Genomic DNA, 25,947 nt, shown 5'->3' with positions numbered 1-25,947 from the left:
GTGGTCCCCAAGTTAATCAGGAGGAGCTGTGCCCTGCTCAGGCTACTGGTGAGGGAGGGAAGCACCTTCTCTGAGGATGCGCTTGTCATGAATCCAGGATGGGGGTGCTCTTCAGGGGAGCCCAGCAGCTGTCAGAAGCCTGTTGTGGAGGACCAGGAACGCCTGAACCTCAGGGCTTGGGGCTGTGCCCTGGCTTGCTTGGTCTGGGGGTAAGCTCAGGCCTCTGTGGGCCTCAGTTACTGACAGGCCCAGAACCCTGCCTCGTGGGGAGGGAATCAGCGTGTGTGAGCTGCGTGGTCTCAGACTCTGCATCATAGAACACAGGCTCACGTGGAAACTGCACATCAGGAATGGATGGCGAAAGACTGCTTGAAAAGTGGCTGCAGACCAAACCACCTAAATCCAGAAACAAACCAAAACTTGCTTTAGGTCCTAATAACAGTGAGTTTACTTGTAAAAGCTTTCATTAATTTAAGATAAAACAAAAGACCCTTTAAAATATAATAACACTGGTCGGGCACAGTGGCTCACGCCTGTAATCCTAGCACTTTGGAAGGCTGAGGCAGGTGGATCATCTGAGGTCAGGAGTTTGAGACCAGCCTGACCAACATGTTGAAACCCCATCTCTTTTTTCTTTTCTTTTTTCTTGAGACGGAGTTTTTGCTCTGTTGCCCAGTCTGGAGTGCAATGGCTCGATCTCAGCTCACTGTAACCTCCACCTCCTGGGTTCAAGCAATTCTCCTGCCTCAGCCTCCTGGGTAGCTGAGATTACAGGTGCCCACCACCATGCCCAGCTAATTCTGTTTTTGTTTTGAGACAGTCTCGCTGTGTTGCCCAGGCTGGAGTGCAATGGTGTGATCTTGGCTCACTGCAACCTCTGCCTCCCGGGTTCAGGTGATTCTCCTGCCTCAGCCATCTGAGTAGCTGAGATTACAGGCGTGCGCCACCACACCTGGCTAATTTTTGTATTTTTAGTAGAGATGGGGTTTCACCATGTTGGTCAGGCTGGTCTCGAACTCCTGACCTCGCAATCCACACGCCTCGGCCTCCCAAAGTGCTGGAATTACAGGCATGAGCTACTGCACCCGGCTAATTTTTGTATTTTTAGTAGAGACAAGGTTTCACCATGTTGGCCAGGCTGGTCTCAACCTCTTGACCTCAGGTGATCCACCTGCCTTGGCCTCCCAAAGTGCTAGGATTACAGGCATGAGCCACCGTGCCCGGCCTGAAATCCCATCTCTACTAAAAATACAAAATTAGCCAGGTGTGGTGGTGCATGCCTGTAATCCCAGCTACTTGGGGGACTGAGGCAGGAGAATCACTTGAACCCGATTTATATAGTTTATATATGTAATAACACTGAGATAGGCACAGTGGCTCATGCCTGTAATCCCAGCACTTTGGGAGGCCAAAGTGGGAGGATGGCTTGAGCCCAGGAGTTTGCGACCAGCCTGGGCAATAGAGTGAGACCCCATCTCTACAGAAAATTTGCAGATTACCCAGATGTGGTGGCGGGCACCTATAGTCCCAGCTACTCACGAGGTTGAGGCCAGAGGATTACTTAAGCCCAGGAGGTCGAGGCTGCAGTGAGCTATAATCATACTACTGCACTCCAGCCTGGGAGACAGAGCAAGACCCTGTCTAAAAAATAAAATACAATAAAATAATATACTAACATTGATTTCAAAAAAAGTGTCCATGGATAAAAATATAATGGATATAATATATTCATCACACATGGGTATGTTCCTGGACATGTCAGCATATATCATGTATATCTTTTTTTTTCCAAAATGTGAAAGTAAAATAAGTTTATTATAGAAAATATGGAAAACAGCCGGGCACAGTGGCTCACGCCTGTAATCCCAGCACTTTGGGAGGCCGAGGCAGGCGGATCACGAGGTCAGGAGATCGAGACCATCCTGGCTAACATGGTGAAACCCCGTCTCTACTAAAAATACAAAAAAAATTAGCCGGGCAAGGTGGCGGGCGCCTGTAGTCCCAGGTACGCAGGAGGCTGAGGCAGGAGAATGGCGTGAACCCCCAGGGGCAGAGCCTGCAGTGAGCTGAGATTGCGCCACTGCACTCTAGCCTGGGTGAAAGAGCGAGACTCCGTCTCAAAAAAAAAAAGAAAATATGGAAAACAGAGAAAAATACAACGAAGAGAATAAGTCATATGTGGTGTATTGCCTTCCTATATTTTTACGTTTTACATTTATTATGTTTTATGTTTCTGTTTTCTACAAGAATAAAATCTGGCCAGGCACAGTGGCTCACGTCTGTAATCCCAGCACTTTGGAAGGCCAAGGTGGGCAGATGACTTGAGGTCAGAAGTTCAAGACCAGCCTGGCCAACACGGTGAAACCCCACCTCTGCTAAAAATACAAAAATTAGCCAGGCCTGGTGGCACGTGCCTGTAATTCCAGCTACTCAGGAGGACTGAGGCATGAGAATCACTCGAACCCGAGAGGCGGAGTTTGCAGTGAGTTGAAATCATGCCACTGCACTCCAACCTGGGAGACAGAGTGAAACTGTGTCTCAAAAAATAAAAATAAAAAAAAAAGTAAAATCTTTATTTACATATAGTACCTGTAGCCTTCATTTTAAAAATAATTTATTTTATTTTATTAGAGACGGAGTCTTGCTCTGTTGCCTGGGCTGGAGTGCAGTGGTGCGATCTCAGCTCACTGCAAACTCTGCCTCCCGGATTCAAGCAATCCTTTAGCCTCAGCCTCCAGAGAAGCTGGGATTACAGGTCCGTGCCACCATGCCCGACTAATTTTTGTATATTTTTGTAGAGATGTGGTTTCACCATGTTGGCCAGGATGGTCTTGAACTCCTGACCTCAGGCAATCTGCCTGCCGCAGCCTCCCAAAGTGCTGGGATTATAGGTATGAGCCACCGCGCCCGGCCTTAAAAAGTAATTTATTAAAGTGAAATTCACATAACACAAAATGAACCATTTGAAAATGAACAACTCAGGGGCCTTTAGTTCATTCACAATGTTGTATGACCACCACCTCTACCTGTTCCCAGATGGTTCCTGTGGCCTTCATTTACACTCGTCACAGTTCAGCGCACTCTCCCACCCAATCAGATAACTTTTATTTATTTAACTCTCAACCTAGTATTGAAGACTTGCTTGTTTTAAATTTCTTGGTCTTGTAAATAGGGCTCCTACGGACACCCTTGTGCATACCTTTGGTCGGCCTGTCTGTTTCCTGATGGCAGGGTCCTGGGCAATCTCGTCCCACAGCTCAGTTCCCACCTCTACCTGGATGACTCACAGTTACTATTTCCAGCAGAGACTCTGCCTTTGCACACCAACCCATATATCCCAGCACCCACCTGATAGTTCCCCTTGGATGCATTGAACACACAACACGACACGCCCAGAGCCATCCTGTCCTCTCTCTTTTCTCTCTCTACAAGGTACTTCCTGCCATCCTGCTGCTCCCGCCAGAATCCTGAGTCATCCCTGACAACTCGCGCCCCAGCTCAGCCTCCAGATGCAGCCCAACCCCAGTTCTGGGTGATTTTATCTTTGGAATTTTGCTCAAATACATTCCCATCTCTCCCTTTCCCCAACCTAGGTCCAGGCTAGCATTTCCTCTTGCCTAACGCACAACCTAGACTCCTAACCGGACTCTGGTCCGTCCGGTCACTCCACATCTCACTGAAAACCAAGATTGCAAAACGCAGATTAGATCGCCTAGCGCTGCTTCCCTCTCAGAACTTTCTCTGACTTCCTACTCCTCTTAATATAAAAATCCAGTTCCTTAATGTGTCTACAAGGCCTGGTTCCTCCACTATGTCTCCAGCCTCTCTGCACTCTGACCTCCAGGGCCCTCTTCCCATTCCTTGTGTGGACCACATTCCTTGCAGCCACAGGACCTTTGCACAGGCCATTCTCCGCCAGCAACCTCAGCCCTCTGTTTTTCCTGGTTAATCCTTGCTCATCATCCCATCTCAACCTGGTCTTCCCTGCCCTCCACCAGGGGAGAGTCCCTGCTGTCTCCTTGCATCTACTTACCCTTTACCGCTATTGTCATTTTATTTGGATTATATGATTATTTGATCAACATCTGTTCTCTCTACCAACGTATAAGCACTCCATACAGCTCTTGTTATTTATTTATTGAGACGGAGTCTCCCTCTGTCGTCCAGGATGGAGTGCAGTGGCGTGTTGTCTGCTCCCTGCAACCTCCGCCTCCCGGGTTCAAGGGATTCTCCTGTCTCCACCTCCCAAGTAGCTGGGATTACAGGCCCCCGACACCACGCCTAGCTAATTTTTGTATTTTTTAGTAGAGATGGGGTTTCACCAGTTGGCCAGGCTAGTCTTGAATTCCTGATCTTAGCTCTTGTCATTTTATTTGGATTTATTCTATGATTATTTGATCAACATCTGTTTTCCCTACCAAAGTATAAGCACCCCATCCTGGGGCCAATAATGAGTAATCAAGAAATATATGTTGAGGCCAGGTGTGGTGGCTCATGGCTGTAATCCCAACACTTTGGGAAGTCGAGGTGGGTGGATCACTTGAGGTCAGGAGTTCAAGACCAGCCTGGCCAACATGGTGAAACCCCGTCTCTATTAAAAATACAAAAAAATTAGCCGGGTGTGGTGGTGCGCGCCTGTAGTCCCAGGTACTAGGGAGGCTGAGGCATGCAAATTGCTTGAACCTGGGAGGGGGAGGTTGCAATGAGCTGAGACGGCGCCACTACACTCCAGCATGGGTGATAGAGCGAGACTTTTGTCTCAAAAAAAAAAAAAATATATATATATACATAGAAAAAAAAATAAATATATGTTGAATCAGCAAATGAAAAAGCAATGTAATTACCAGGACAAAGCACATGGGCATTTGGAAAGCCCTGGAGGATATTTCCAGAGTGCTTTCCGGAAGGGTGGTAGCAGGGAACACCAGGCATATGGGAGTCTCTGCGTAGCCACGCCTTTACCATAAATTTCACACATGCAGCAAAGCTTCAGTCATCTAACAAGTACAAGCCCCCGGGCCAGCCATAAAATGAGAGTACAGTCAGCAGCAGACGCTGAGCCAAGCAGGCAGAGAGCAGCTGATTGAGTTAAAGATGAAAAGGTGGCCGCAGACCTGGCATGTCTGGGTCCCTCTGGAGCCAGAAGACAGGAACCATCTCCCTGGTTGCCTGTTAAAGCCACGTCTAATCATTCAGGCCTGGAAGTCCGGGGAAGCGGCAGAGGAAAGGACTGGAAAGAAGTTGACAGACCAGGCTGAGCATGGTGGCTCACGCCTGTAATCCCAGCATTTTGGGAGGCTGAGGCGAGCAGATCACAAGGTCAGGAGTTCAAGACCAGCCTGGCCAATATGGTGAAACCCCGTGTTTACTAAAAAAAAAATACAAAAATCAGCTGGGCGTGGTGGCATGCACCTGTAGTCCCAGCTACTCGGGAGGATGAGGCAGAAGAATTGCTTGAACCTGGGAGGTGGAGGTTGCAGTGAGTTGAGATCATGCCACTGCACTCCAGCCTGGGCGACAGAGTGAGACTCTGTCTCAAAAAAAAAAAAAAAAAAGTTGACAGAAGAGAGAGAAGAAAAGGCAGGCGGAGGTAGCAGAGCTCAGAGACAGAGGCAGGTGTCAGAGGCAGTGGCGGGCTCAGGTGGTCTCAGATCTGCTGCCAATGTGAGAAGGTCTGCTCTGGGGACCGTCTGGGGCTCATCGGCTCACAGTTCTGGCACTGGGGCTGGGAAGATTCGAAGATCAGGACTGCTGACCAGGGCACCTACTTGGGGCTTCCCCATGGTGGGTTGATTCTAAGATGACTGCAGTGATCCTTGTCTCCTGGTACTCGTGGCCTCTGTGGCTCCTTTCTAAGCATTTTCCTCTTGGCAGCAGACTCACTTCCTTGTTGGCTTTGATAGGCCGAGTGGCTATGTTGGGAAGGCCCGCACAGGAGGAGCCCAGTTCTAGCTGGCTAAGAACTCAGGTGCTCTGTCTTTGAGCCGCCTTTTTATTTTTATTTACTTATTTTATTTTATTTTATTTTATTTTATTGAGATAGGGTCTTGCTCTGTCACTCAGGCTGAAGAGCAGTGGTACAATCACAGCTTACTTCAGCTTCAACCTCCTGGGCTGAAGCAATCTTCCCACCTCCGCCTCGTGGGTAGTTGGGACTCCAGGCATGCATCACTGTGCCTGGCTAATTTTAAATTTTGTGTAGAAACAGGGTCTCACTACGTTGCCCAGGTTCGTCTCAAACTTCTGAGCTCAAGCTATCCTCCTGCCTCAGCCTCCCAAAATGCTGGGATTACAGGTGTGAGCCATTGTACCTGGCCCTTCAAGACTTCAAGAAACGAAATTCTGCACCAGGCATGGTGCCTCATGCCTGTAATCCCAGCACTTTGGGAGGCCAAGGCACGCAGATCACATGAGGTCAGGAATTTGAGAGCAAGCTGGCCAACATGGTGAAACCCTGTATCTACTAAAAACACAAAAATTAGCCAGGTCTGGTGGCAGGCGCCTGTAGTCCCAGCTACTCAGGAGGCTGAGGCAGGAGAATGGCGTGAACCCGGGAGGCGGAGCTTGCAGTGAGCCGAGATTGCGCCACTGCACTCCAGCCTGGGCGACAGAGTGAGACTCCGTCTCAAAAAAAAAAAAAAAAAAAAAGAAGCAACCTACCGTGGGGAAGCCCCAAGTAGGTGCCCTGGTCGACAGTCCTGATCTTTGAATCTTACCAGCCCTGGCACCGGCAGTATGAGCCCGATGAGCCTTCAGCTGGTCCCCAGACCAGACCCTCCATCCTTGGCAGGCACTTCTGCCTCCTCTGTCAGTTACAGTTGGACAGTTCCTCCCCGTGGGAGGAGCTTCAAGGTCACATGGTGGAGAAGCGGGTGGAATGGGAGATCTTGCTGTGGCTGTTCTGAAAAACTTGCTCTGCCACGGCCCATCCTCAGGCCACAACTCACATCCCTCCCACGTGCAAAGTCCACTTGCCCCACCCCAAGACTCCTGAAGCCTTTGGTTTTGGTTTTCCACTTTGGTCTTGGGCTCGGACTGGAGGTCCAGGATCCAGCTGTGTAAACCAAGGCCTGGTGCGGAGGAGACTCCTGGGCGTGGGGGGTCTTCAAGCCCCGGGGTGTTTTCTCCGTGCCTGTGGTTCCTTCCTGAGTTATTCTTCCCTTTTCTTAAAAAAGTTGAGTTTGCAACTAAGTAGCCCTCTCAGCCCATTTCCTTCCTTTAAAAGTTGAGGCTCTAAAAGCCTCTTTCATTCATTTTGTCCTGTCTTCATCCCATTTAGTGCAAGAAATTAATTCCTTTAAAAACTTGGCTGCGGCCGGGCGCGGTGGCTCACGCCTCTAATCCCAGCCCTTTGGGAGGCCGGGGCGGGTGGATCACGAGGTCAGGAGATCAAGACCACGGTGAAACCCCGTCTCTACTAAAAATACAAAAAATTAGCCAGGTGTGGTGGCGGGCGCCTGTAGTCCCAGCTACTCGGGAGGCTGAGGCAGGAGAATGGCGTGAACCCGGGAGGCGGAGCTTGCAGTGAGCCGAGATCGCGCCACTGCACTCCAGCCTGGGCGACAGAGCGAGACTCTGTCTCAAAAAAAAAAAAAAAAAAAAAAACTTGGCTGGGCGCCGTGGCTCACGCCTGTAATCCCAGCACTTTGGGAGGCCTAGACGGGGGGATCACCCGAGGTCAGGAGTTCGAGACCAGCCTGACCAACATGGAGAAACCCCGTCTCTACTAAAGACACAAAATTAGCCAGGTGTGGTGGCGCATGCCTGTAATCCCACCTACTCGGGAGACTGAGGCAAGAGAATCGGTTGAACCTGGGAGGCAGAGGTTGCGGTGAGCCGAGATTGTGCCATTGCACTCCAGCCTGGGCAACAAGAGCAAAACTCTGTCTCAAAAAACAAAATAAATAAATAAAAATAAAATTCATTCCATTAGACAAAAAAACCTCCCTCACGAAACTTAAAAGAAAGAATAGATGTTTTCTTTTGGAGCAGCTGTACATTAACAAAACGTTACCTGGAGAGTACAGAGAATTCTCGAAAACTTCCTCTCCCCACGCACCCACCCCCAAATTTTCCTGCTCATTAACATCTTGCATTAATGTGGTACATTTGTTACAATCGATGAGCTAATATGAATACATTATTATTAGCTAAGATTCACTGTTTATAGTCGGTTTTACTCTGCGTTCTACACGACATGGGTCTTGCCCAATGAAGAATGTCAGGCATCCACCATTACAGCATCATATAGAATAGTTTCACTGCCCCACAAATCCCTTGCACACCGTCCATTCCTTCCTCCTTCCCTCGCACCAGCCCGATTACTGTTTTCATAGCTTTGCCGTTTCCAGAATATGGTCTGGTTGGAATCATACAGTATGCAGCCTTTTCACGTTGGCTTCTTTCCCTTAGCACCACAACAGTTTCTGAGATAAGCTCTTCTCCACCCCCCCTCCCAAAGTGTGGGGATTACAGGCGTGAGCCACCGCGCCCAGCTTCAAGTGAGAAAAGCCCCTTGTGATTTGAGAAGACCTGCTCTTCAACAGAGAAACTCCGCAAGGAATGCCACTAAGGTCCTCAGAATGCCTTTGCCTGTCCGAAAGGGTTTATGAGGCACTTTCCCTTTTTTTTTTTCCCTGAGGTCTTCATAAAGGATCTTACGGTCCCCTCTGGACTTCTTTGTCCTGAGGCCCTTTCTCACTTTGAGAATCATTTGCTGGCTGAAAAGCCTGTTCCGGCCTTTACATTTCCTCCCAGCTTCACTGGAAAATGAAATCGTTTGCTCCTAGTTCCTCTCTCTCCTTTTCCATTTTATTACAGGCAGAAGGAGCCAGGAGCACCTTCAATGACCTGCCTGGAAAACTCATCAGCTACAGCAACAAGTCAGCTAGGTATACTCGGTGTCTACTTTCTATGCTATGGCAGGCAACAGTTTTATTAAACCTTCTGCAACCACATGAGAAAGGGTTCCTTTCCTCCAACAGCCAGTAGCATTTTCTTTTTTCTTTTTCTTTTCTTTTTTTTTTTTTTTTTTTTTTTTAGATGCAGTCTCGCTCTGTCGCCCAGGCTGGAGTGCAGTGGCATGATCTTGGCTCATTGCAGCCTCCATCTCGCAGATTGAAGCCATTCTCTGCCTCAGCCTCCCGAGTAGCTGAGATTACAGGTGCCAGCAACCACATCTAGCTAATGTCTTAATTTTTAGTAGAGACAGGGTTTCATCACGTTGGCCAGGCTGGTCTGGAACTCCTGAGCTCAAGCAATGCACCCGCCTCAGCCTCCCAAAGTGCTAGGATTACAGGCTTGAGCCACTGCGCCCAGCTTGCATTTTTCCTTTCTTTTTTTCCCTTCCTTCTTTCCTTCCTTCCTTTTTCTTTTTTTTCTCTCTCTCTCCTTCTCTTCTCTCCTTCTTTCTCTTTCTTTCTCTCTTTCCTTTTTTTTTCTTTTCTTTCTTTTTTTTTTGATGGAGTCTCACTCTGTCGCCCAGGCTGGAGTGCAGTGGCTCAATCTCGGCTCACTGCAACCTCTGCCTCCCGGGTTCAAGCAATTCTCCTGCCTCAGCCTCCTGAGTAGCTTGGGACTGCAGGCACACCCCACCACGCCTGGCTAATTTCTGTATTTTTAGTAGAGACGGGGTTTCACCATGTTGGCCAGACTGGTCTTAAACTCCTGACCTCAGGTGATCCACCCGCCTCGGCCTCCCAAAGTGCTGGGATTACAGGCCTGAGCCACCGCACCTCGCCTCTTTCTTTTTTCTTTTTTTTTTTTTTAAGAGATGTGATCGCCAGGGGTGGTGGCTCACACCTGTAATCCCAGCACTTTGGGAGGCCGAGGCGGGTGGATCACGAGGTCAGGTGATTGGGACCATCCTGGCTAACATGGTGAAACCCCGTCTCTACTAAAAATACAAAAAATTAGCCAGGTGTAGTGGTGGGCGCCTGTAGTCCCAGCTACTAGGGAGGCTGAGGCAGGAGAATGGCATGAACCCGGGAGGCGGAGTTGGCAGTGAGCTGAGATCGGCCACTGCACTCCAGCCTGGGCAACTGAGCAAGACTCCGTCTCAAAACAAAACAAAACAAAACAAAAAAAACGTGATCTCACTATGTTGCCCAGAGTGATCTTGACCTCCTGGGCTCAAGTGATCCTCCTGCCTCAACTTCCCAAGTAGCGGGGACATGCACTGCTGGGCCAGGATCATCTTCTTTACTTTCCTGCAAGCCCTCGCCAACTTCCTCCAGGCTTCTGCCCACTGCCTGCTCCTAAAGCCAATGCCATGTGTTTCATATTTTAGGGACCAGAGCACAGTGAGGCACTTCAGACCCATTAGCTTTCTAATCACCACACCAGCTATGCGACTTGGGGGGGTGGGTACTGCCCTCCCCTTTCATAGGAGTGGACACTGAGAATTGGGGAAATTACACAACTGGTCATAAGCACCCAGTTAGGAGGAGGAGGAGGAACTGAGTGTTTGAAAGACAATTTTAAAAAATTGGATAGCACAGTAGCCTGGGGACATTTAGCGAAGGAGTAAGATGGCAGTATATGCGTTGATAACCGTTCAAGGTGCCATCGTGACGGCCCTGAACCAGGAGGGAAAGAGTCATATGTTTGCTATGCTCTTCTCACCAAGGCAGGGGATTGTGTCATATGTTTTAGAGAGTTGTCTGTGTAAAACAATTAAAACTTGATGCTTAGGCCGGGTGTGGTGGCTCATGCTTGTAATCCCAGCACTTTGGGAGGCCAAGGCAGGCGGATCACTTGAGGTCAGGAGTTGGAGACCAGCCTGGCTAACGGGGTGAAACCCCATCTCTACTAAAAATACAAAAATTAATCAGGCCTGGTGGCAGGCACCTGTAATCCCAGCTACTTGGCCAAGATCATGCCATTAAACTCCAACCCGGGTGACAAGAGCAAAACTCCATCTCAAAAAATAAAAATTAAATTAAAAAATAAAAAATAGGCCAGGTGCAGCGGCTCACACCTGTAATCCCAGCACTTTGGGAGGCCTAGGCAGGTGGATCACTTGAGGTCAGGAGTTGGAGACCAGCCTGGCCAACATGGCGAAACCCCGTCTCTACTAAAAATATAAAAATTAGCTGGTTGTGGTGGCATGTGCCTGTAATCCCAGCTAGTTGGGAGGCTGAGGCAGGAGAATTGCTTGAATCCGGGAGATGGAGGTTGCAGTGAGCTAAGATCATGCCACTGCACTTTAGCCTGGATGACAGAGGGAGACTCTGTCTCATAAATAAATAAATAAATAAACCAGGTGCGGTGGCTCACACCTGTAATCCCAGCACTTTGGGAGGCAGAGGCATGGGGATCACCTGAGGTTAGGAGTTTGAGACCAGCCTGGCCAACATGGTGAAACCCTGTCTCTACTAAAAAAGAAAAAAATTACAAAAAAAAAAAAAAATTAGCCAGGTGTGGCGGGCACCTGTAATCTCAGCTACTCAGGAGGCTGAGGCTGGAGAATCGCTTGAACCTGGGAGGCAGAGGTTGCAGTAAGCTGAGATCGCACCATTGCACTCCAGACTGGGCGATGAGGGCAAAACTCCCTCTCAAAAAATAAAAAATACATAAAAACAAAATTTGAGGCTTAAACAATTAGCTTCGTGCATCTCTTTTTCTTTTTTTAACTCTAATTTCATGACAGATTAAGCTTCATGCCTCTCAAAAATGTGTAGAACCCTCATTCCCAGCCTTCCCTCCCTCTCTCTTGTCCTTCTTTCTGATTTCTTGGAATCGGAAGGAAGATTCGGATATTCAGGAACCATCACACAAGAGGCACCCATGTGATGTGTCCAACATCACTCCACGCAGGTGTCCTTGGGTCCTGGGTGCCCAGGTGCCTGTGAATTGTGACCCCAGGCAGAAGTGTGAGCATCCCCAGAGGAACCCACCCACCCAAAGCCAGGGAACAGCCGGCGCTGGCATCCTCAGGGTGACTGTGCTCCAGGGCACCTCTGACTTGTGCTGAGTAAAATGGACAAAGCCAGCAATGCACCCATAACCCAGATTCTTGAGACACCACTGGACTTTGGGAATCCCAGGCATTAGGCTCGGGGCAGTGTCATCATGGCTAGGCTCGGGGCAGTGTCATCATGGCGCTTGCTGGCCAAGTCAGGACACAGCCTAAGCCGGAATCTGCTGGTGCTGGTACAAGCGGTAAGTGGGCGTGTGGGTGGGGGTTGCGGTTAGGGTGTGGACATCCCAGAATCCAGGCCGCTGTTCACAATTCGTCCACACTCCCTGCTCCCCACCCTACAGCACCTCCCTCTCGAGGCTTCCTGAGCCTCTAACCCCCAGATAAGGAAAGGGGTGGACTCAGTTGGAGTCCAGTGTCCACTCCAGTCCAATCAGCTCTACTTGGGGTGAGGGGAAGCTCCTCTGGCCGGGCTGCTCCCTCTGCAGGGCTGTGGCTGGACAGACTACTCAAGAAAGGAAGCAGGTGGGCCGGAACGAACCCACGGTGCCACATAGGCCTCCGTTCTCATGCATGTAAGTTTCCCACACTCAGGCAGGAAATGAAAATGCTTCTTGGACCCCCAAGGAGAGCAAAGGAGAGGGGAAGAGGAGGAGGATTTTTCGGGGCTGTTAATGATACTTTCAGCCTCCTGTGCATTTTTGGGAGGGCGGCAGAAAGCAGTGCTGCGCTCCTACTCAGAACTAGCGAGTGCTTCCCAATTGGCCTCCCGCCTTCCTCTCGTCCTCTACGGCCTCCATTGGCAGCTGTGCAAGGGCCGGGCCCTGCCTCTGTCTCTCCACACTCGCTGTGATACCTCAGGCCTCCCAGGCTCCGCCACGCCCTTCCCTCTTTCGGGAACAGCTGCCTTCCATCACCTTGGCTGCCTGGCTAATTCCTGCTCATTCCTTAAAACCCTGTTTTGATTTCGCCTCAATAAAACTCTGACACCACCCTCCAGTCATAATTAGTCACTTCTTCCTCTGTACGTTGGAAACACCGCTTTATCGTGGAGACTTTAAGGATATCCAAGTAGAGAGAATTCTTCCGTGCAAGTTTTGCATCCTCTCACCACCGCGTGCGTTACCCGAGTTGTAAAGGGCGGCTCCCTTTGTCTGCCCCGCTGCACCGATACACCGAGCTGCGCACGGTGCCCAGCGCAGGAGAAACAAATGATCATCTGTCCAACGCGCCCATTTACAGGTGAGGAAACTAAGGCTCCAACTCAATCGACGCACTCTGTTTGCCCTTTTGATTACCAGAAAAGTAGCAGGACAGGTGTCCTGTCCCGCCCTACCCCGGCCCCCTAAGCCGGCACCCCGGCTCGGACCCCCGGCTGTGCCCGGCGCCGCCGCCTTGCCCTGCGGGGCCGCCCGAAGCGCCCGCACCTCCGCCCGCTTCCACCTGGCCGGGCCCGCCCCGCCCAGCCCGGACTCGGGACTGGGAAGTGCGGCGACTCCCGGAACCAGCCATTGGCTCCAGCGCGGGGAGCTGGGGGTGCAGAGCTGCGGGCGCGGGGGGCCACGCGGGCGGCCCCCACCCCCGGCCTGGCCTGGTCTGCGCAGCCGCGCGGGGGCGCCCCCTCCCAGGCCCGGCGCCAGCCAGCCCGGCTCCGCCAGGTGCAGCGCAGCGCAGGGGTGGGCGGGGGCGGGGCTCGGCGCGCACGTTTGCGGGGCGGGGAGGGGGCGGGTCAGGGGCGGGACCACAGCCGGCTGGGCCGGGGTTCTATGCGCATCTCCGGGGAGGGTCGGGGCCGGGGCGGGGCCGGGGCGGGGCAGGGGGCGGGGCAGTCCAGGCGGCGGGCCGCCCCAGCCTCCCGCCTTCCTACTCCCGGCCCAGGATTAGCGCCCTGGGAGAGAGCGCCCCACTGCCTCGCAGCTACACTTTTCTGGGAGCGGCGGCCGCGGCGGCCACGGCTGCACCATGAAGAAGTCTTACTCAGGTGGGCTTCGCGCATGGGGTGGGGAGGGGTCGGTGTGCCGGGACCAGCGCTGCTCACCGGAGCGCCTGCGGCCGGGAGTGGCGAGGCGCCCCCGGAGCTGAGCGAGTCCCCGCGGCGGGCGCACTGCAGGTCGAGTTTCTCCCAGGACAGGGCCGCTGTCGGGCCGCTTCGACCTGAGCCGACCGTCCCATGCGCTGTCTCCAGCCCTTGCTCGAGTGTCGGAGGAGCTGCCCTGGGGGCGCTCTCTCCTCCTCGCCCCTTGCACCCTCGCAGGAATCGCTGACTTTCCAGGTCGGCCGGGTGCTTTGGGTCCCTGTGCGTCTGTGTGGGTGAATGGGGTCGGGGCTGGGTGGAGGGGTGTCCTTGGGTTCAGCCTGTAGGGCTGGTGATCCAGGCCGCAGCATCCTTTCTTCGGATTCTCTTCGGTTTCTTCTCTACTTAATGGGGCACGGGACGGCCTCCAGGTGGGATCGTCCAGCAGCGCCCAAACTTGGCGACTCGGGTTCATGTTTTGCGTTCAGGACGCCGCCCGCGGCTGACATCCTCACTCCACCCTAGCAGGGTCCGCCTTAAGCAGGCGGAGGGGGCCTGACTTGGGCCTCACCATGAGCCGCTTCAGGAGCCTTCATAAGAGGCTCCCGCTCTGGCACTCTGAAGTTCCATTTCACAGATGGGCACACCGAGGCCGCAAGGGCAGGTTAAGAGAAATCCAGATCTTCATTCTTTGTCTTTTCCTTTCCCTTTTTTTTTTTCCTTTGTGGTTTTCTCCAAAGGATCCAGGCAGGCAGGATCCTTTGTCCTCCTCAGTCCTCAAACTATAAACAGCGTCACCTCTTCTAAATCTAGAAACCGTCTGTTTAATGTTCCTCCTTTAATTCAGTCGGATAGAAGTTATCTGCCAAGGATCCATGAATTAATTTTTGTTAATAGGAGAACAGAATCATGGGCCTTAGTTGGAGGTGAAGGAGTCATCGGGGCCATCCCCCTGCCTTTGGGTCATTGTCGGTTTCCTCTGGCCTTCCATATTTAGGAACCAAAATGAGTGATAAAGAATACCTTGTCTCAAAGGATTACTCAGAACTTCCCCGAAAATACCCTTCTGGGTCAGTAGCTTAGAATTGCAACTTTCACCCGGTTGTTGCGAACAACATGGCCCTCTACACACACCGAGCACAGCTCTGTCAGGAGCGTGGGTGGGTTGGTGTGCTGGTGGGCGGGAGCGGGCTTCCAGGTGGCACATGCTTGATTTTGGCACCGGGGCTTCCTCCCCAACATGCTCCAAATACTTGAGATGGTTGTGGGGATCGCGCGGTGCACGGCCCTTTCCTGGGGATCTGTAGCCCGCCCAGGGAGGGCCCTTTGCCCTTGGTTTCTTACACTTTACCTCCCACTGGTGGTTCCAGACAGTGGGGGTGACCAGGGTCCTCCCAGGTCGTGGCTCCTGGGCTTTTTCTGCGGAGACCCTCCTGCACAGATGCCGGAAGGGCCCTGAAGCAGGCTTGGAGTCTCTGCACCTGCGGCTTATTTGGAGGTGGGGAGGCCATCACTTGTCCGTTTCTCCTCTCTTCCACACCTACCCCACCCCTCACTGGGTTTCTTTTTCTTTTTTTCTTTTTTTTTTTTTAAAAAAAGGACAGAACCTTTTACAGTAGGTGGAAGTAGCGTTTGTGGGGTGAGCAGGAACCAATTCTTGTAAAGCAGCCTCGGTGGCTCCTTGTGTTTACGTAAAGGGGCGGGCCCCTCTGAGCGTGGGGGAAGGGAGGGCTCAGACCATTTCTGGTTTGCTCCGTGCTTGGCAGTGGCCCAAGGTGTGCTGGGTCACTGTGTTGCAGTTGTATGGGGTCGGACTGGAGGGGGCTGATGGTGGGGGTGGCCTCTTGCCCTCATTCTGAGTGTCCTGGAGTTTTCTTGGTACCAGCCCTTTTCCAGGTAGGGGCACTTGCAGGAGTCAGGCTGACCCCTCAACAGCCGTCGACGCCATGAAATTAAGGAAAGCAGCAAAAGATGTTAAAAATCCCCCTAGGCGCTGATAATCCAAGGACAACAGGAAGATTTTTATTTTTTCTTCTAGATTGAGCGGGATTATTGCTTCTGGACCTGTATATGGGCTTCAGAATAAATGGAATGACCATGATGTTGTTCCTGGTAGAGCTGGTTTGAACACTCGTGAGCCTCTGAAAAGGAGAAAGATTTTAGAAGGATGTGTTGGGGCAATCTCAAGTACCGTGGGTCTGTAGACAGTCATCGAACACACTTTATGTGCTGGGCACACATGGCCAAGTCAGAGTGGGTACAGAAATGATAATGAGATGTAGTCCTTGCTTGCAGAGAACTTACATTCTCACCAGGAGTCAGGATGAGGGCGAGACACCAGCTCATTAACACCCTTCCCTCCTGAGCAGTTCAGCCTCCAAATACTACAGGAATGCCCCGGAGGTTTTAGGGGGAGGTGAGATTGAGCTGGGCCTTGAGGAAGGAGAAATCTTGAGTAGTGGAGAATAAAAAGGGACTTGACCAGGTGCGCTTGAAGTCCCAGCTACTCAGGAGGCTGAGACAGGAGGATCGCTTGAGCCCAGGAGTTCAAGGCTGCAGCACTATGACAGCGCCTGGAAATAGACACTGCACTCCAGCCTGGGTGGCGTCATGAGACCCAATCTGTAAGAAGGTCTTTTCCAATGGGGAAGGCAGCAAGGGCCCACACGGGGCAGCTGCAGGATCCAGGGGGACACTGGGGACAGGCTGTCTCTGGCAGCTCCACTGCTGCTCCAGGCTTTCTCAGCTGCCTCACCCGGCCTTCCAATGGGGTGGAGGTAGTGGTAGTCTACAGGCAGTGTGGTCCAGTGGTTACACTTGGGGGCTCAGAGCCCCCAGCCCCTTGGGATTAAATCTCACCAGGCTGCGCCTCTCCCTGTGGCACAAGGTTCTTACCTCATGCATCTCATTTGCCTCATTTGTTTTTTTGTGTGTGTGTGGTGTTTTTTTATTTTATTTATTTATTTATTTTTGAGACGGAGTCTCACTCTGTCTCCCAGGCTGGAGTGCAATGGCATGATCTCGGCTTACTGCAACCTCCGCCTCTCAGGTTCAAGTGGTTCTCCTGCCTCAGCCTCCTGAGTGGCTGGGATTATAGAAGCGTGCCACCACGCCCAGCTAATTTTTATATTTTTACTAGAGATGGGGTTTCACCATGTTGGTCAGGCTGATCTCGAACTCCTGACCTCGTGATCTGCCTGTCTTGGCCTCCCAAAGTGCTGTGATTACAGGCATGAGCCACCACGCCCAGCCTGCCTCATTTGTTAAATGGGACAGTGCTATGTTGTTGTAAAGGTTAAACGAGTTCATATTTGAAAAAGCTGAGAAATGCCTGCTCTGTAACCTGTTAGCTGCTGTCGTGATCATGATTGTCATTGACAGCAGGAGAATGGAGAAGGCTGGGGTTACGCCATTGCTAGGACGTTCCAGGAGCCTCCATGATCTTCCCTTACTGTGGTCAGACTATGGTGCAGGGTCTCTCCCCCAGCCCCTCAGCACTGGAGCCAGCTGCACTGTACCTCCCGGTTCTCTGGGTTCTGAGTTTTGGGACTCCTTTTGCATACTAGGTCGCATGGAACTTGCCGTTATTCCCAGGCTCCCTTGGAAACTCTCTGTGTGTGGCAGTGACGGGAGGACTTACCTGAGGCCGATGAGCCACAGAAGCGGGACTGAGGTTGCGTTGTACCCCCACTGGCACCTGGGAATGACTCTGGAGATTCTTTTTTTATTTTTTATTTTTTGAGATGGAGTCTCGCTCTGTCGCCCAGGCTGGAGTGCAGTGGCACGATCTCGGTTCACTGCAACCTCTGCCTCCCGGGTTCAAGCAATTCTCATGCCTCAGCCTCCTGAGTAGCTGGAATTATAGGCGTGTGCCACCGTGCCCAGCTAATTTTTGTATTTTTTAGTAGAGACGGGGTTTCACCATACTGGCCAGGCTGGTCTTGAACTCCGGACCTCAGGTTGATCCACCCGCCTCAGCCTCCCAAAGTGCTGGGATTACAGGCATGAGCCACCGTGCCCAGCCACTCTGGAGTTTCTCTGTGGCTTTCAGGAGATTCCTGAAGGAGCACCAGCCACGATTAAAAAGCTCTATGCTGTCGTGACTTCTGAGTCCTGGGCAGGGAAGGAGGCTGCACCCACACAGGAAGCAGCTTCTGCCGTGATTCAGTGTGCTGGCTCGCCGTGGTGGACAGGGCTGCACCCCCACCCAGCGCCCTGGGAGCTGACTTACGGAAAGGGCAAGGAATTGCACCCTCAGAGAACACTTCGCCAGTCAGCTAACCCGGTGACAGACAAGCGTGGGAAGGGCACAAGCACAGGATTGCTTCCTCTTCTCCCCCAACCCCGTCTCCGTGCCTGTTCCCGCTGCCTCTTGCCTCCTCACGTCCAAGCTTGTCTGCTCTGGCACATTGAGGGGACCTGGGCTGAAGAGAAAAAGCCACCTCGTATGGTTAGTCTGTGGCTGTGTCCGACTTGAGTCCCCCCGCCGAGGCCCCTCAGTTGTGACACAGCTGGCGGAGCCTAAGTCCTGGGGCCAGCCCTCTCCCTAGTCTGTTGCAAAGGTGGGAAGGCATGCCCAGGCAGGGGCCACCTGCCCTGCCCGCTCACGCCAGACCACAGGCACTTGCCCGTCAGATCTCCCCGGCCTGCCCAGAGGGGTTCTGATAGCCGAGGGCAATGCACCTGGCAGCGGTGCATTGCGTTTGCGACAGTCCACCTTCTTCCTGGAACCACCCCCCACAAGTGTGACCAGCTCAAGCCAGGACAGGTACAGGGGGACCCAGGATTGCCACTTAGGGGCAGTGGTCTGGAATCCAGGTCCAGGTGACATGGGAGCCAACCCTGTGCTTGGAGGTCCCAGGTGGGTGTTTGCAGAGGACATCTCACTTGAGGACCCAGGGAAGGGGACACTTCCCACCCCCTACCTGGTCTTTGGGCTGCCCTCCTCTGACACTCTCCTGCCCATCCCAGGCAGCCCTGACAGCCCCATGTGACTGGGACCTAGAGGTGGCCCCTGTTTCCGCCCCAGTGTTTGTCCACAGGCAGTGTTGCGTGGGCTCTGAAGTTTGCCTAAGATGGATATGATAAGGGGAGTTGAGTACACATCAGTGCAGGCCCGGCCTGGGGGTGATGATGGCAGTTCCTGGGCAGACCCAGCTGGCTTTAGGGTAGGAGGGGCTCCAGAGAGAGGCTCCAGGCCCCTAGGGGTGTGAACCTTTGGGGTGAGGAGGGAGGTGACGCGCTGGGTTCCTGCGCCTCTGTTTGTTGGAGCTATTACCTTGGAAACGTCCCAGCTCTAGGCGGTTGCCAGGGATTTATGGGGATCAGTGGGTGCCAATCCCTGGGTGAAGCCCTCGGGGCTTGTACACAGCACACAGCGCTGTGGCCCAGTGGCTCACTTTGCTGTGTGAAGTGGCTCAGTCTCCAGGAGAGTCCTTAGCCAGGCAGGCCTGACAGCAGCTGCCAGGTCATGGTGATCTGGAATCGCTGACCAAAGGGAGTCAGTCCTGGTGGGTGGAGGGACTTGGTGGGGAACCATCGTGATGCCAGGCATGGGGATCGTGTGGTACCCAGGCCTGTGGGTGCCGAGCTTCTGTGGGAGCAGTGAAGTGCCCCCGTGGCTGATGGGCTGGTCACCCCTGCCCCTTTCCTGATGTGACAGTGAAGTGCCCCCATGGCCGATGGGCTGGTCACCCCTGCCCCTTTCCTGATGTGACAGTTGTGCCCGGGCCCCGGGAACTTTGCCAGGAGGCCTGGCATTGGCCTGCTCTACTGGAGCAGCCCTGCTGAGCTGTGAGCTGCCCGTCTCCCTGAGGTTCCTGGCCCATTTCAACTCTCCATGTGGATTTGGTCATTCGTTCCAGAAGCGTCTGCTGGTGTCAGGCTCTGTTTGCCTCCTCTGCTGCACCCTGGAGGCTCTGGGCACCAGCTCTGCAGGGTGGCCTGGCCTTGGGTCTCCAGGGTAGAGCATGGCAATCAATCTCTGCTCCCAGCCCAGTTTCTCTCTGCCTTATCTCCCTGACCCCGCCCTGGGTGCAGGTCCATTTGTAGCCCCTGTGAAGGGAGACACTGAGCTCTTGCTGGCAGAGGAGGGGCGGCTCCTGGGCACTGCTTGCCAATGGCCTCTCGGCAGCTCTGTGACAGCTGAGCTTTGTTCCCAGCCTAATCTGACCTGGTTCTCTAAAGCGTGACTGTCGGCAGCCTGAAAACCTCCAGGACAGGAAACAGGAGTGGCGCAGGGAATGTAAGATGATCCCAGCTTCAAGTCACTGGGCGGCCCTTAGACCCAGGCTGCCTGCTGTCTCTGGCAGGAACCCAAGTCGCTGGTCATCCTCAGAGCGGTGTTGGCCTAGGGCCTTCAGTGGCCTTTGTGACTGGGTGAGAGGAACCCTGGATGGCCACTCTGCCCTGAGTGTGTGGGTCCCCAGAAGTGCTGAATTAGGGGGCACGGAGGGCCAGAAAGTCCCCTCTGGAGCATTAGACTCTCTCGCTGACTCCTACCCCACCCTGGCCTGGGGTTTCAGAGAAGGGGTCCAGGTAGTAGTGTCATCTTTTCTGAATGGGGATGTGGCTTCAGTCTCTGTCCAGGTGGGTGCATTGCTTTCTTTCTGGCTCCTCCCAGGCTGCTTAAAGGACCTGTGATGAGGCCTACGCCATGGCCGGGGCCCTCTGCTTTTCCCAGCGCTGCACCTGGGAACCAGGGGTTGGGCCCCGGAAGCCGAGGATGTCCCTGAATGCCATGCCTGCACACCTGTCCTGGCCAGGCCAGGCGTGTTGGGGCAGCAGCTGAGATGGGAGCAGCAGCATTGCCTGCCAGGTTTGAGATGGGCCCTGGGTGAGTGTGGTTACCAGGAAGGGCTGGGCAGAGCAGGCAGGTGGGCCACCCCCGGGGCCTTGTGCCGAAGATCAACCTGATCCGCACCCTGGGGCCGGGGCTTCCTTTCACAGCCTTCCCGTGAACTATGGCTCCTGTTTCCATCCCAAATCAGATCCCAGGAGAGGAATAATGTCCATGTAACCCAAGCCACTTGGAAGTGGGTTACATCCAACCCTTGTCATCTTCCAGCTTGTTAAGGACTTGACTAACTCAACCCAGAGGGATTTGGAGAGTTGTCTGCAAAACCCACTAATAACAGGGAACTTTAGCTCTGTAGCCACAGGGTCTACAGAGGTGTCGGGCTGTCGGGTTATTGCTGGGAGGTGAGCCGGTGGCGTAGACACCATGGAGGCACCAGTGGTGGAACAGCTGCAAGTGCACACACAGGCTGGCATCGAGGGGTGGGGAGGAGGAGGTGGTGGATTTCTCGCCAATGTTGGCATCACGGTTGCCTCCAGCATCAGAGACCCAAGGTGTGGCTGACCTAGGCGGGGGGCGATGAGTCACTGGATAGCAGAGCCTTCCTGGTAGCTGGGGGTTAACGCTTTAACTGCCAGGCCTTTGTATTATGCTGCTTCTTTTTTTTTGTTTGGTTTGGTTTGGTTTGGTTTTTGAGATGGAGTCTCACTCTGTCGCCCAGGCTGGAGTGCAGTGGCTCAATCTTGGCTCACTGCAACCTCTGCCTCCTGGGTTCAAGCAATTCTCCTGCCTCAGCCCCCTGAATAGCTGAGATTACAGGCACGCGCCACCATGCCTGGCTAATTTTTGTATTTTTAGTAGAGATGGGGTTTCGCCATGTTGGCCAGGCTGGTTTCAAACTCCTGACCTTTGGTGATCCACCCGCCCTGGCCTCCCAAAGTGCTGGGATTACAGGCATGAGGCACTACGCCCGGCTATTATTTAATTTTTTAAGGAAAGCAATCTAAACTATACGCTGTATCTCTTCTTTCTCTTTTGCTTTTTGTTGTCAGTTTTCTGTGTTACTTATTGCCAAACAACGCGAACAAGAAATTGAAAGGAAAACTTCAACAGTCATTGACTGTAGCATTTCTTTTGTGTTCCATTCAGTGCTTGTCTCCACAGGAACATGAGATAGGATTTGATTTAATTTTGAAAGGTGTATATTTTCAGAGTTGCATACTCCCCATAGAATGAATGTTGAATTCTGTTCTTTTCACTTGAAATTAGATCTCAGGCATGGATTTCGTGATTATCACTATAATGGCTCTTCAGAGTGGACATTCCATCATGTAGGGAACCACCCTCTCCCCAACTGCTGGTGTGGACACTCCTCCTTGATGGTGTGGGTCTGGGCCCCTGAAGGGTGGTGTCCTGAGTAAAGATGTTACAGTAGCCATGCTTATAGCTTTGGGCCTGGGGCTAGGTGGAGACTGGTTTCAACCCTAGAGCTTGCTGACTTAAAATAAATTCTTTTCTTTTTTTTTTTTTTTTGAGATGGAGTCTCACTCTGTCGCCCAGGCTGGAGTGCAGTGGCGCGATCTCCGCTCACTGCAAGCTCCGCCTCCCGGGTTCACACCATTCTCCTGCCTCAGCCTCCCGCGTAGCTGGGACTACAGGCGCCCGCCACCGCGCCCGGCTAATTTTTTGTATTTTTAGAGAGACGGGGTTTCACCATGTTAACCAGGATGGTCTTAATCTTCTGACCTCGTGATCTGCCCGCCTCGGCCTCCGAAAGTGCTGGGATAAAATAAATTCTTGGGGCTGGGAGCAGTGGCTCACGCCTGTAATCCCAGCACTTTGGGAGGCCGAGGCGGGCAGATCACGAGGTCAGAAGATCGAGACCACGGTGAAACCCCGTCTCTACTAAAAATACAAAAAATTAGCTGGGTGCGGTGGTGGGCGCCTGTAGTCCCAGCTACTCGGAGAGGCTGAGGCAGGAGAATGGCGTGAATCCGGAAGGCGGAGCTTGCAGTGAGCAGAGATTGCACCACTGCACTCCAGCCTGGGCGACAGAGCGAGACTCTGTCTCAAAAACAAATAAATAAATACTTACACCCACTTGCATTATTTACTATTATTATTAAACAGGGTCTAACTGTGTTGCCCAGGTTGGAGTGCAGTGGCGTGATCATGACCTCCGAGTCTCGACTTCCCAGTTTCAATTGGTCCTCCCTTCCCAGACTCCTGAGTAGCTGGGACTATAGGTGTGCACTGCATGCCTGGCTAATTTTTTTTTTTTTTTTTTTTTTTTTTTTAGACACAGTCTCGCTCTGTTGCCCAGGCTGGAGTGCTGTGGCGCAATCTCGGCTCACTGCAACCCCCACCTCCTGGATTCAAGCAATTCTCCTGCTCAGCCTCCTGAGTAGCTGGGATTACAGGCATGTGCCACCACGCCCGGCTAATTCTTGTATTTTTAGTAGGGACGAGGTTTCACCATGTTGGTCAGGCTGGTCTCAAACTCCTGACCTCGTGATCCACCTGCCTGGGCCTCCCAAAGTGCTGGGTTTACAGGAGTGAGCCACTGCACCGGCCATGCCTGGCTAATTTTTAAAAAATTTTTGTAGCGGCCGGGCGCAGTGACTCATGCCTGTAATCCTAACACTGTGGGAGGCTAAGGAGGTCGGGAGTTCAAGACCAGCCTGACGAACATGGAGAAACCCTGTCTCTACTAAAACTACAAAATTAGCCGGGCGTGGTGGCACATGCCTGTAATCCCAGCTACTCAGGAGGCTGAGGCAGGAGAACTGCTTGAATCTAGGAGGCGGGGGTTGCAGTGAGCCGAGATCATGCCACTGTACTCCAGCCTGCGCAACGAGAGTGAAACTCCGTCTCAAAAAAAATTTTTTTTTTTTTTTTTTGTAGCTACAGGGTCTTGTTTTGTTGTTGCCTAGGCTGGTACTGAATTTCCAGCCCAAGCGATCCTCCTGCCTCAGCCTCCCAAAGCGCTGGGAGTGTAGGTGTGAGTCACTGTGCCTGGCCTCCACTTGCTTTGGCTGCCTTTCTCTGTCTTAGGTGACCATACATTTCTCCAGGTAATTAAGAAAAGATTGCACATGATGAGTCCCTTTTCTGGTATTTCTGGGATTGCCCACAAAACCAGACAAGTGTTCTTACCTCGACATTTTACTAAGAGTTTAATGAACAGAATGCCGTTTGCCCTCAGTCTGCTGGTCCCCCTGCGAAGGCCCAGGGCTTCCTTGTTTGAAAAGTCGTCCCCTTGTTGAGATCTTTGATTCCTTTTCACCACTGGCAGTCATGCCCGGGGCTCCACAGGGCCACCCCTTTTCCGTTCCCTTCCTCGGCCCCTCAAGACGCATCTGTACCCCCAGAGATGTCTCTTTGTTTTCTTGGGCCACCTCTCCTGGCCGTCACTCACCCTGCTGGCTCGTTACTTGTGCAGCAGTTTCTTCTGGAACCACCTACCCGCTGCAGTCCCCGTTTTGTTCCTCTTGCCTCAGTCTTCCTCCCCATCACCTCTCTACCTGTTGGTCCCCATCTCTCTCTGTGGCACATCCGTGTGTTATACTCTGATGGCTGGATAAAAGTTGAGTGAAACGCATCTACCCTTTGGTGACTGGGGTGCCCATTAATCAGAAGGGATCCAAGGCTGGCATGGCCTTTTCCTGCATCCTGGGGTATCGTCCTGTGGCTCTTCCTTGTTGGAGTCTGCAGTTTTTATTGTTTTTATTTTTTATTTTTTGAGATGGAGTCTTGCTCTGTTGCCCAGGCTGGAGTGCAGTGGTACGATCCTGGCTCACTGCAACCTCCGCCTCCCGGGTTCAACCAATTCTCCTGCTTCAGCCTCCCGAGTAGCTGGGACTACAGGCGCCCGCCACCATGCCCGGCCAATTTTTGTAATTTTAGTAGAGACGGGGTTTCCCTATGTTGGCCGGGCTGGTCTCGAACTCTTGACCTCAGGTGATAGGCTCGCGTCGGCCTCCCAAAGTGCTGAGATTACTGGCATGAGCCACCAGGCCCGGCCGTAGTTGGCAGTTTTTGACCACTGGTCTCTCGCCACGTGATCTGTGATCTTCCCCTTGGCCTCCTGGCCCTGCCCTGTTCATCTGCTCACCTTTCTCATGCATACGATTTGTTCATGGGGTATGTAATGGGGTCTAACCAGGAAATGGAAACCGCTTGAGCATTTATTTATTTATTTTTCTCAAGACAAGGTCTCACTCTGTCACGCAAGCTGAAGTGCAGTGATGTGATCACGGCTCACTGCAGCCTTGAACAACTGAGCTCAAGCGATCCTCCCTTCTCAGCCTCCCAAGTAGCTCGGACTATAGGTGCACACTGTATGCCTGCCTATTTTTTTTTATTTTTGTAGAGACAGGGTCTTGCTTTGTCGCCCAGGCTGGTCCTGAACTCCCAACCTCAAGCGATCCTCCCACCTCAGCCTCCCAAAGTACTGGAGCTATAGGCGTGTGTCGTCATGCCTTGCTAATTTTTGTATTATTATTATTTTTTTTGTAAAGGCAGGGTCTTACTATGTTGCCCAGGTGAGTCTTGTACTCCTGGGTTTATGTGATGCTCCTGCCTGGGCCTCCAAAAGTGCTGTGATTACAGGCGGGAGCCACAGTGCCTGGTCCACTTGGGCATTTAGAACAGAAGGACTTAAAGGCGGGGAAGTTGTTACACAGATGATCGGAGAGGTGAAGGCCAGACGGAATAGAGAGGCAATCAGCAGGAAATCAAAGTCGTGGGCTTATGCAGCCCTCTAAAGGTATGGATGCAATGATTCCTTTAGAATGAGAAAATAAATAACAACAAATTATAAATTATAAGCAGCTGTTAAATATCACAAACATCAGTACATGCAGAAGAGTACCAGGCAACTACCAGTCATATCTCCAAAGTTCTATTTCTCCCACATTTTTGGCATTACTTCTTCAATATGATGACTTTGTAATATCGTTTTCTATTTCGAGAACAGAAAACTGATCAGGCTGGACACAGTGACTCGGGCCTGTAATCCCAGCACTTTGGGAGGCCAAGGCAGGTGGATCATTTGAGGCCAGGAGTTCAAGACTGGTCTGGGCAGCATGGTGAAACCTCGTCTCTACTAAAAATACAAAAATTAGCAGGGCGTGGTGGCATACACCTGTAGTCCCAGTTACTTAGGAGGCTGAGGTGGGAGGATTGCTTAAGCCCACGAGGTTGTGACTGCAGTGA

At 52.3% G+C, this 25,947-nt stretch overlaps 1 protein-coding gene across 1 annotated transcript in view; it reads left to right on the top strand.

Moving 5' to 3' along the window:
* The first annotated feature begins 13,773 nt into the window (after positions 1-13,773).
* The window catches only part of SEPTIN9 (septin 9), a 218,731-nt gene continuing 206,557 nt past the window's right edge, over positions 13,774-25,947 (top strand). The window contains exon 1 of the mRNA XM_030827377.1: positions 13,774-13,901. Coding sequence (XP_030683237.1) covers positions 13,883-13,901 — 19 coding nt within the window. The 5' untranslated portion in view covers positions 13,774-13,882. The remainder of the gene's footprint in view (positions 13,902-25,947) is intronic.

Source organism: Nomascus leucogenys, chromosome 14, assembly GCF_006542625.1.
Source record: "Nomascus leucogenys isolate Asia chromosome 14, Asia_NLE_v1, whole genome shotgun sequence".
NCBI lineage: Eukaryota > Metazoa > Chordata > Mammalia > Primates > Hylobatidae > Nomascus > Nomascus leucogenys.
Note: the sequence above shows the minus strand (reverse complement) of the source record. Positions and strands in the feature narration are given on the sequence as shown.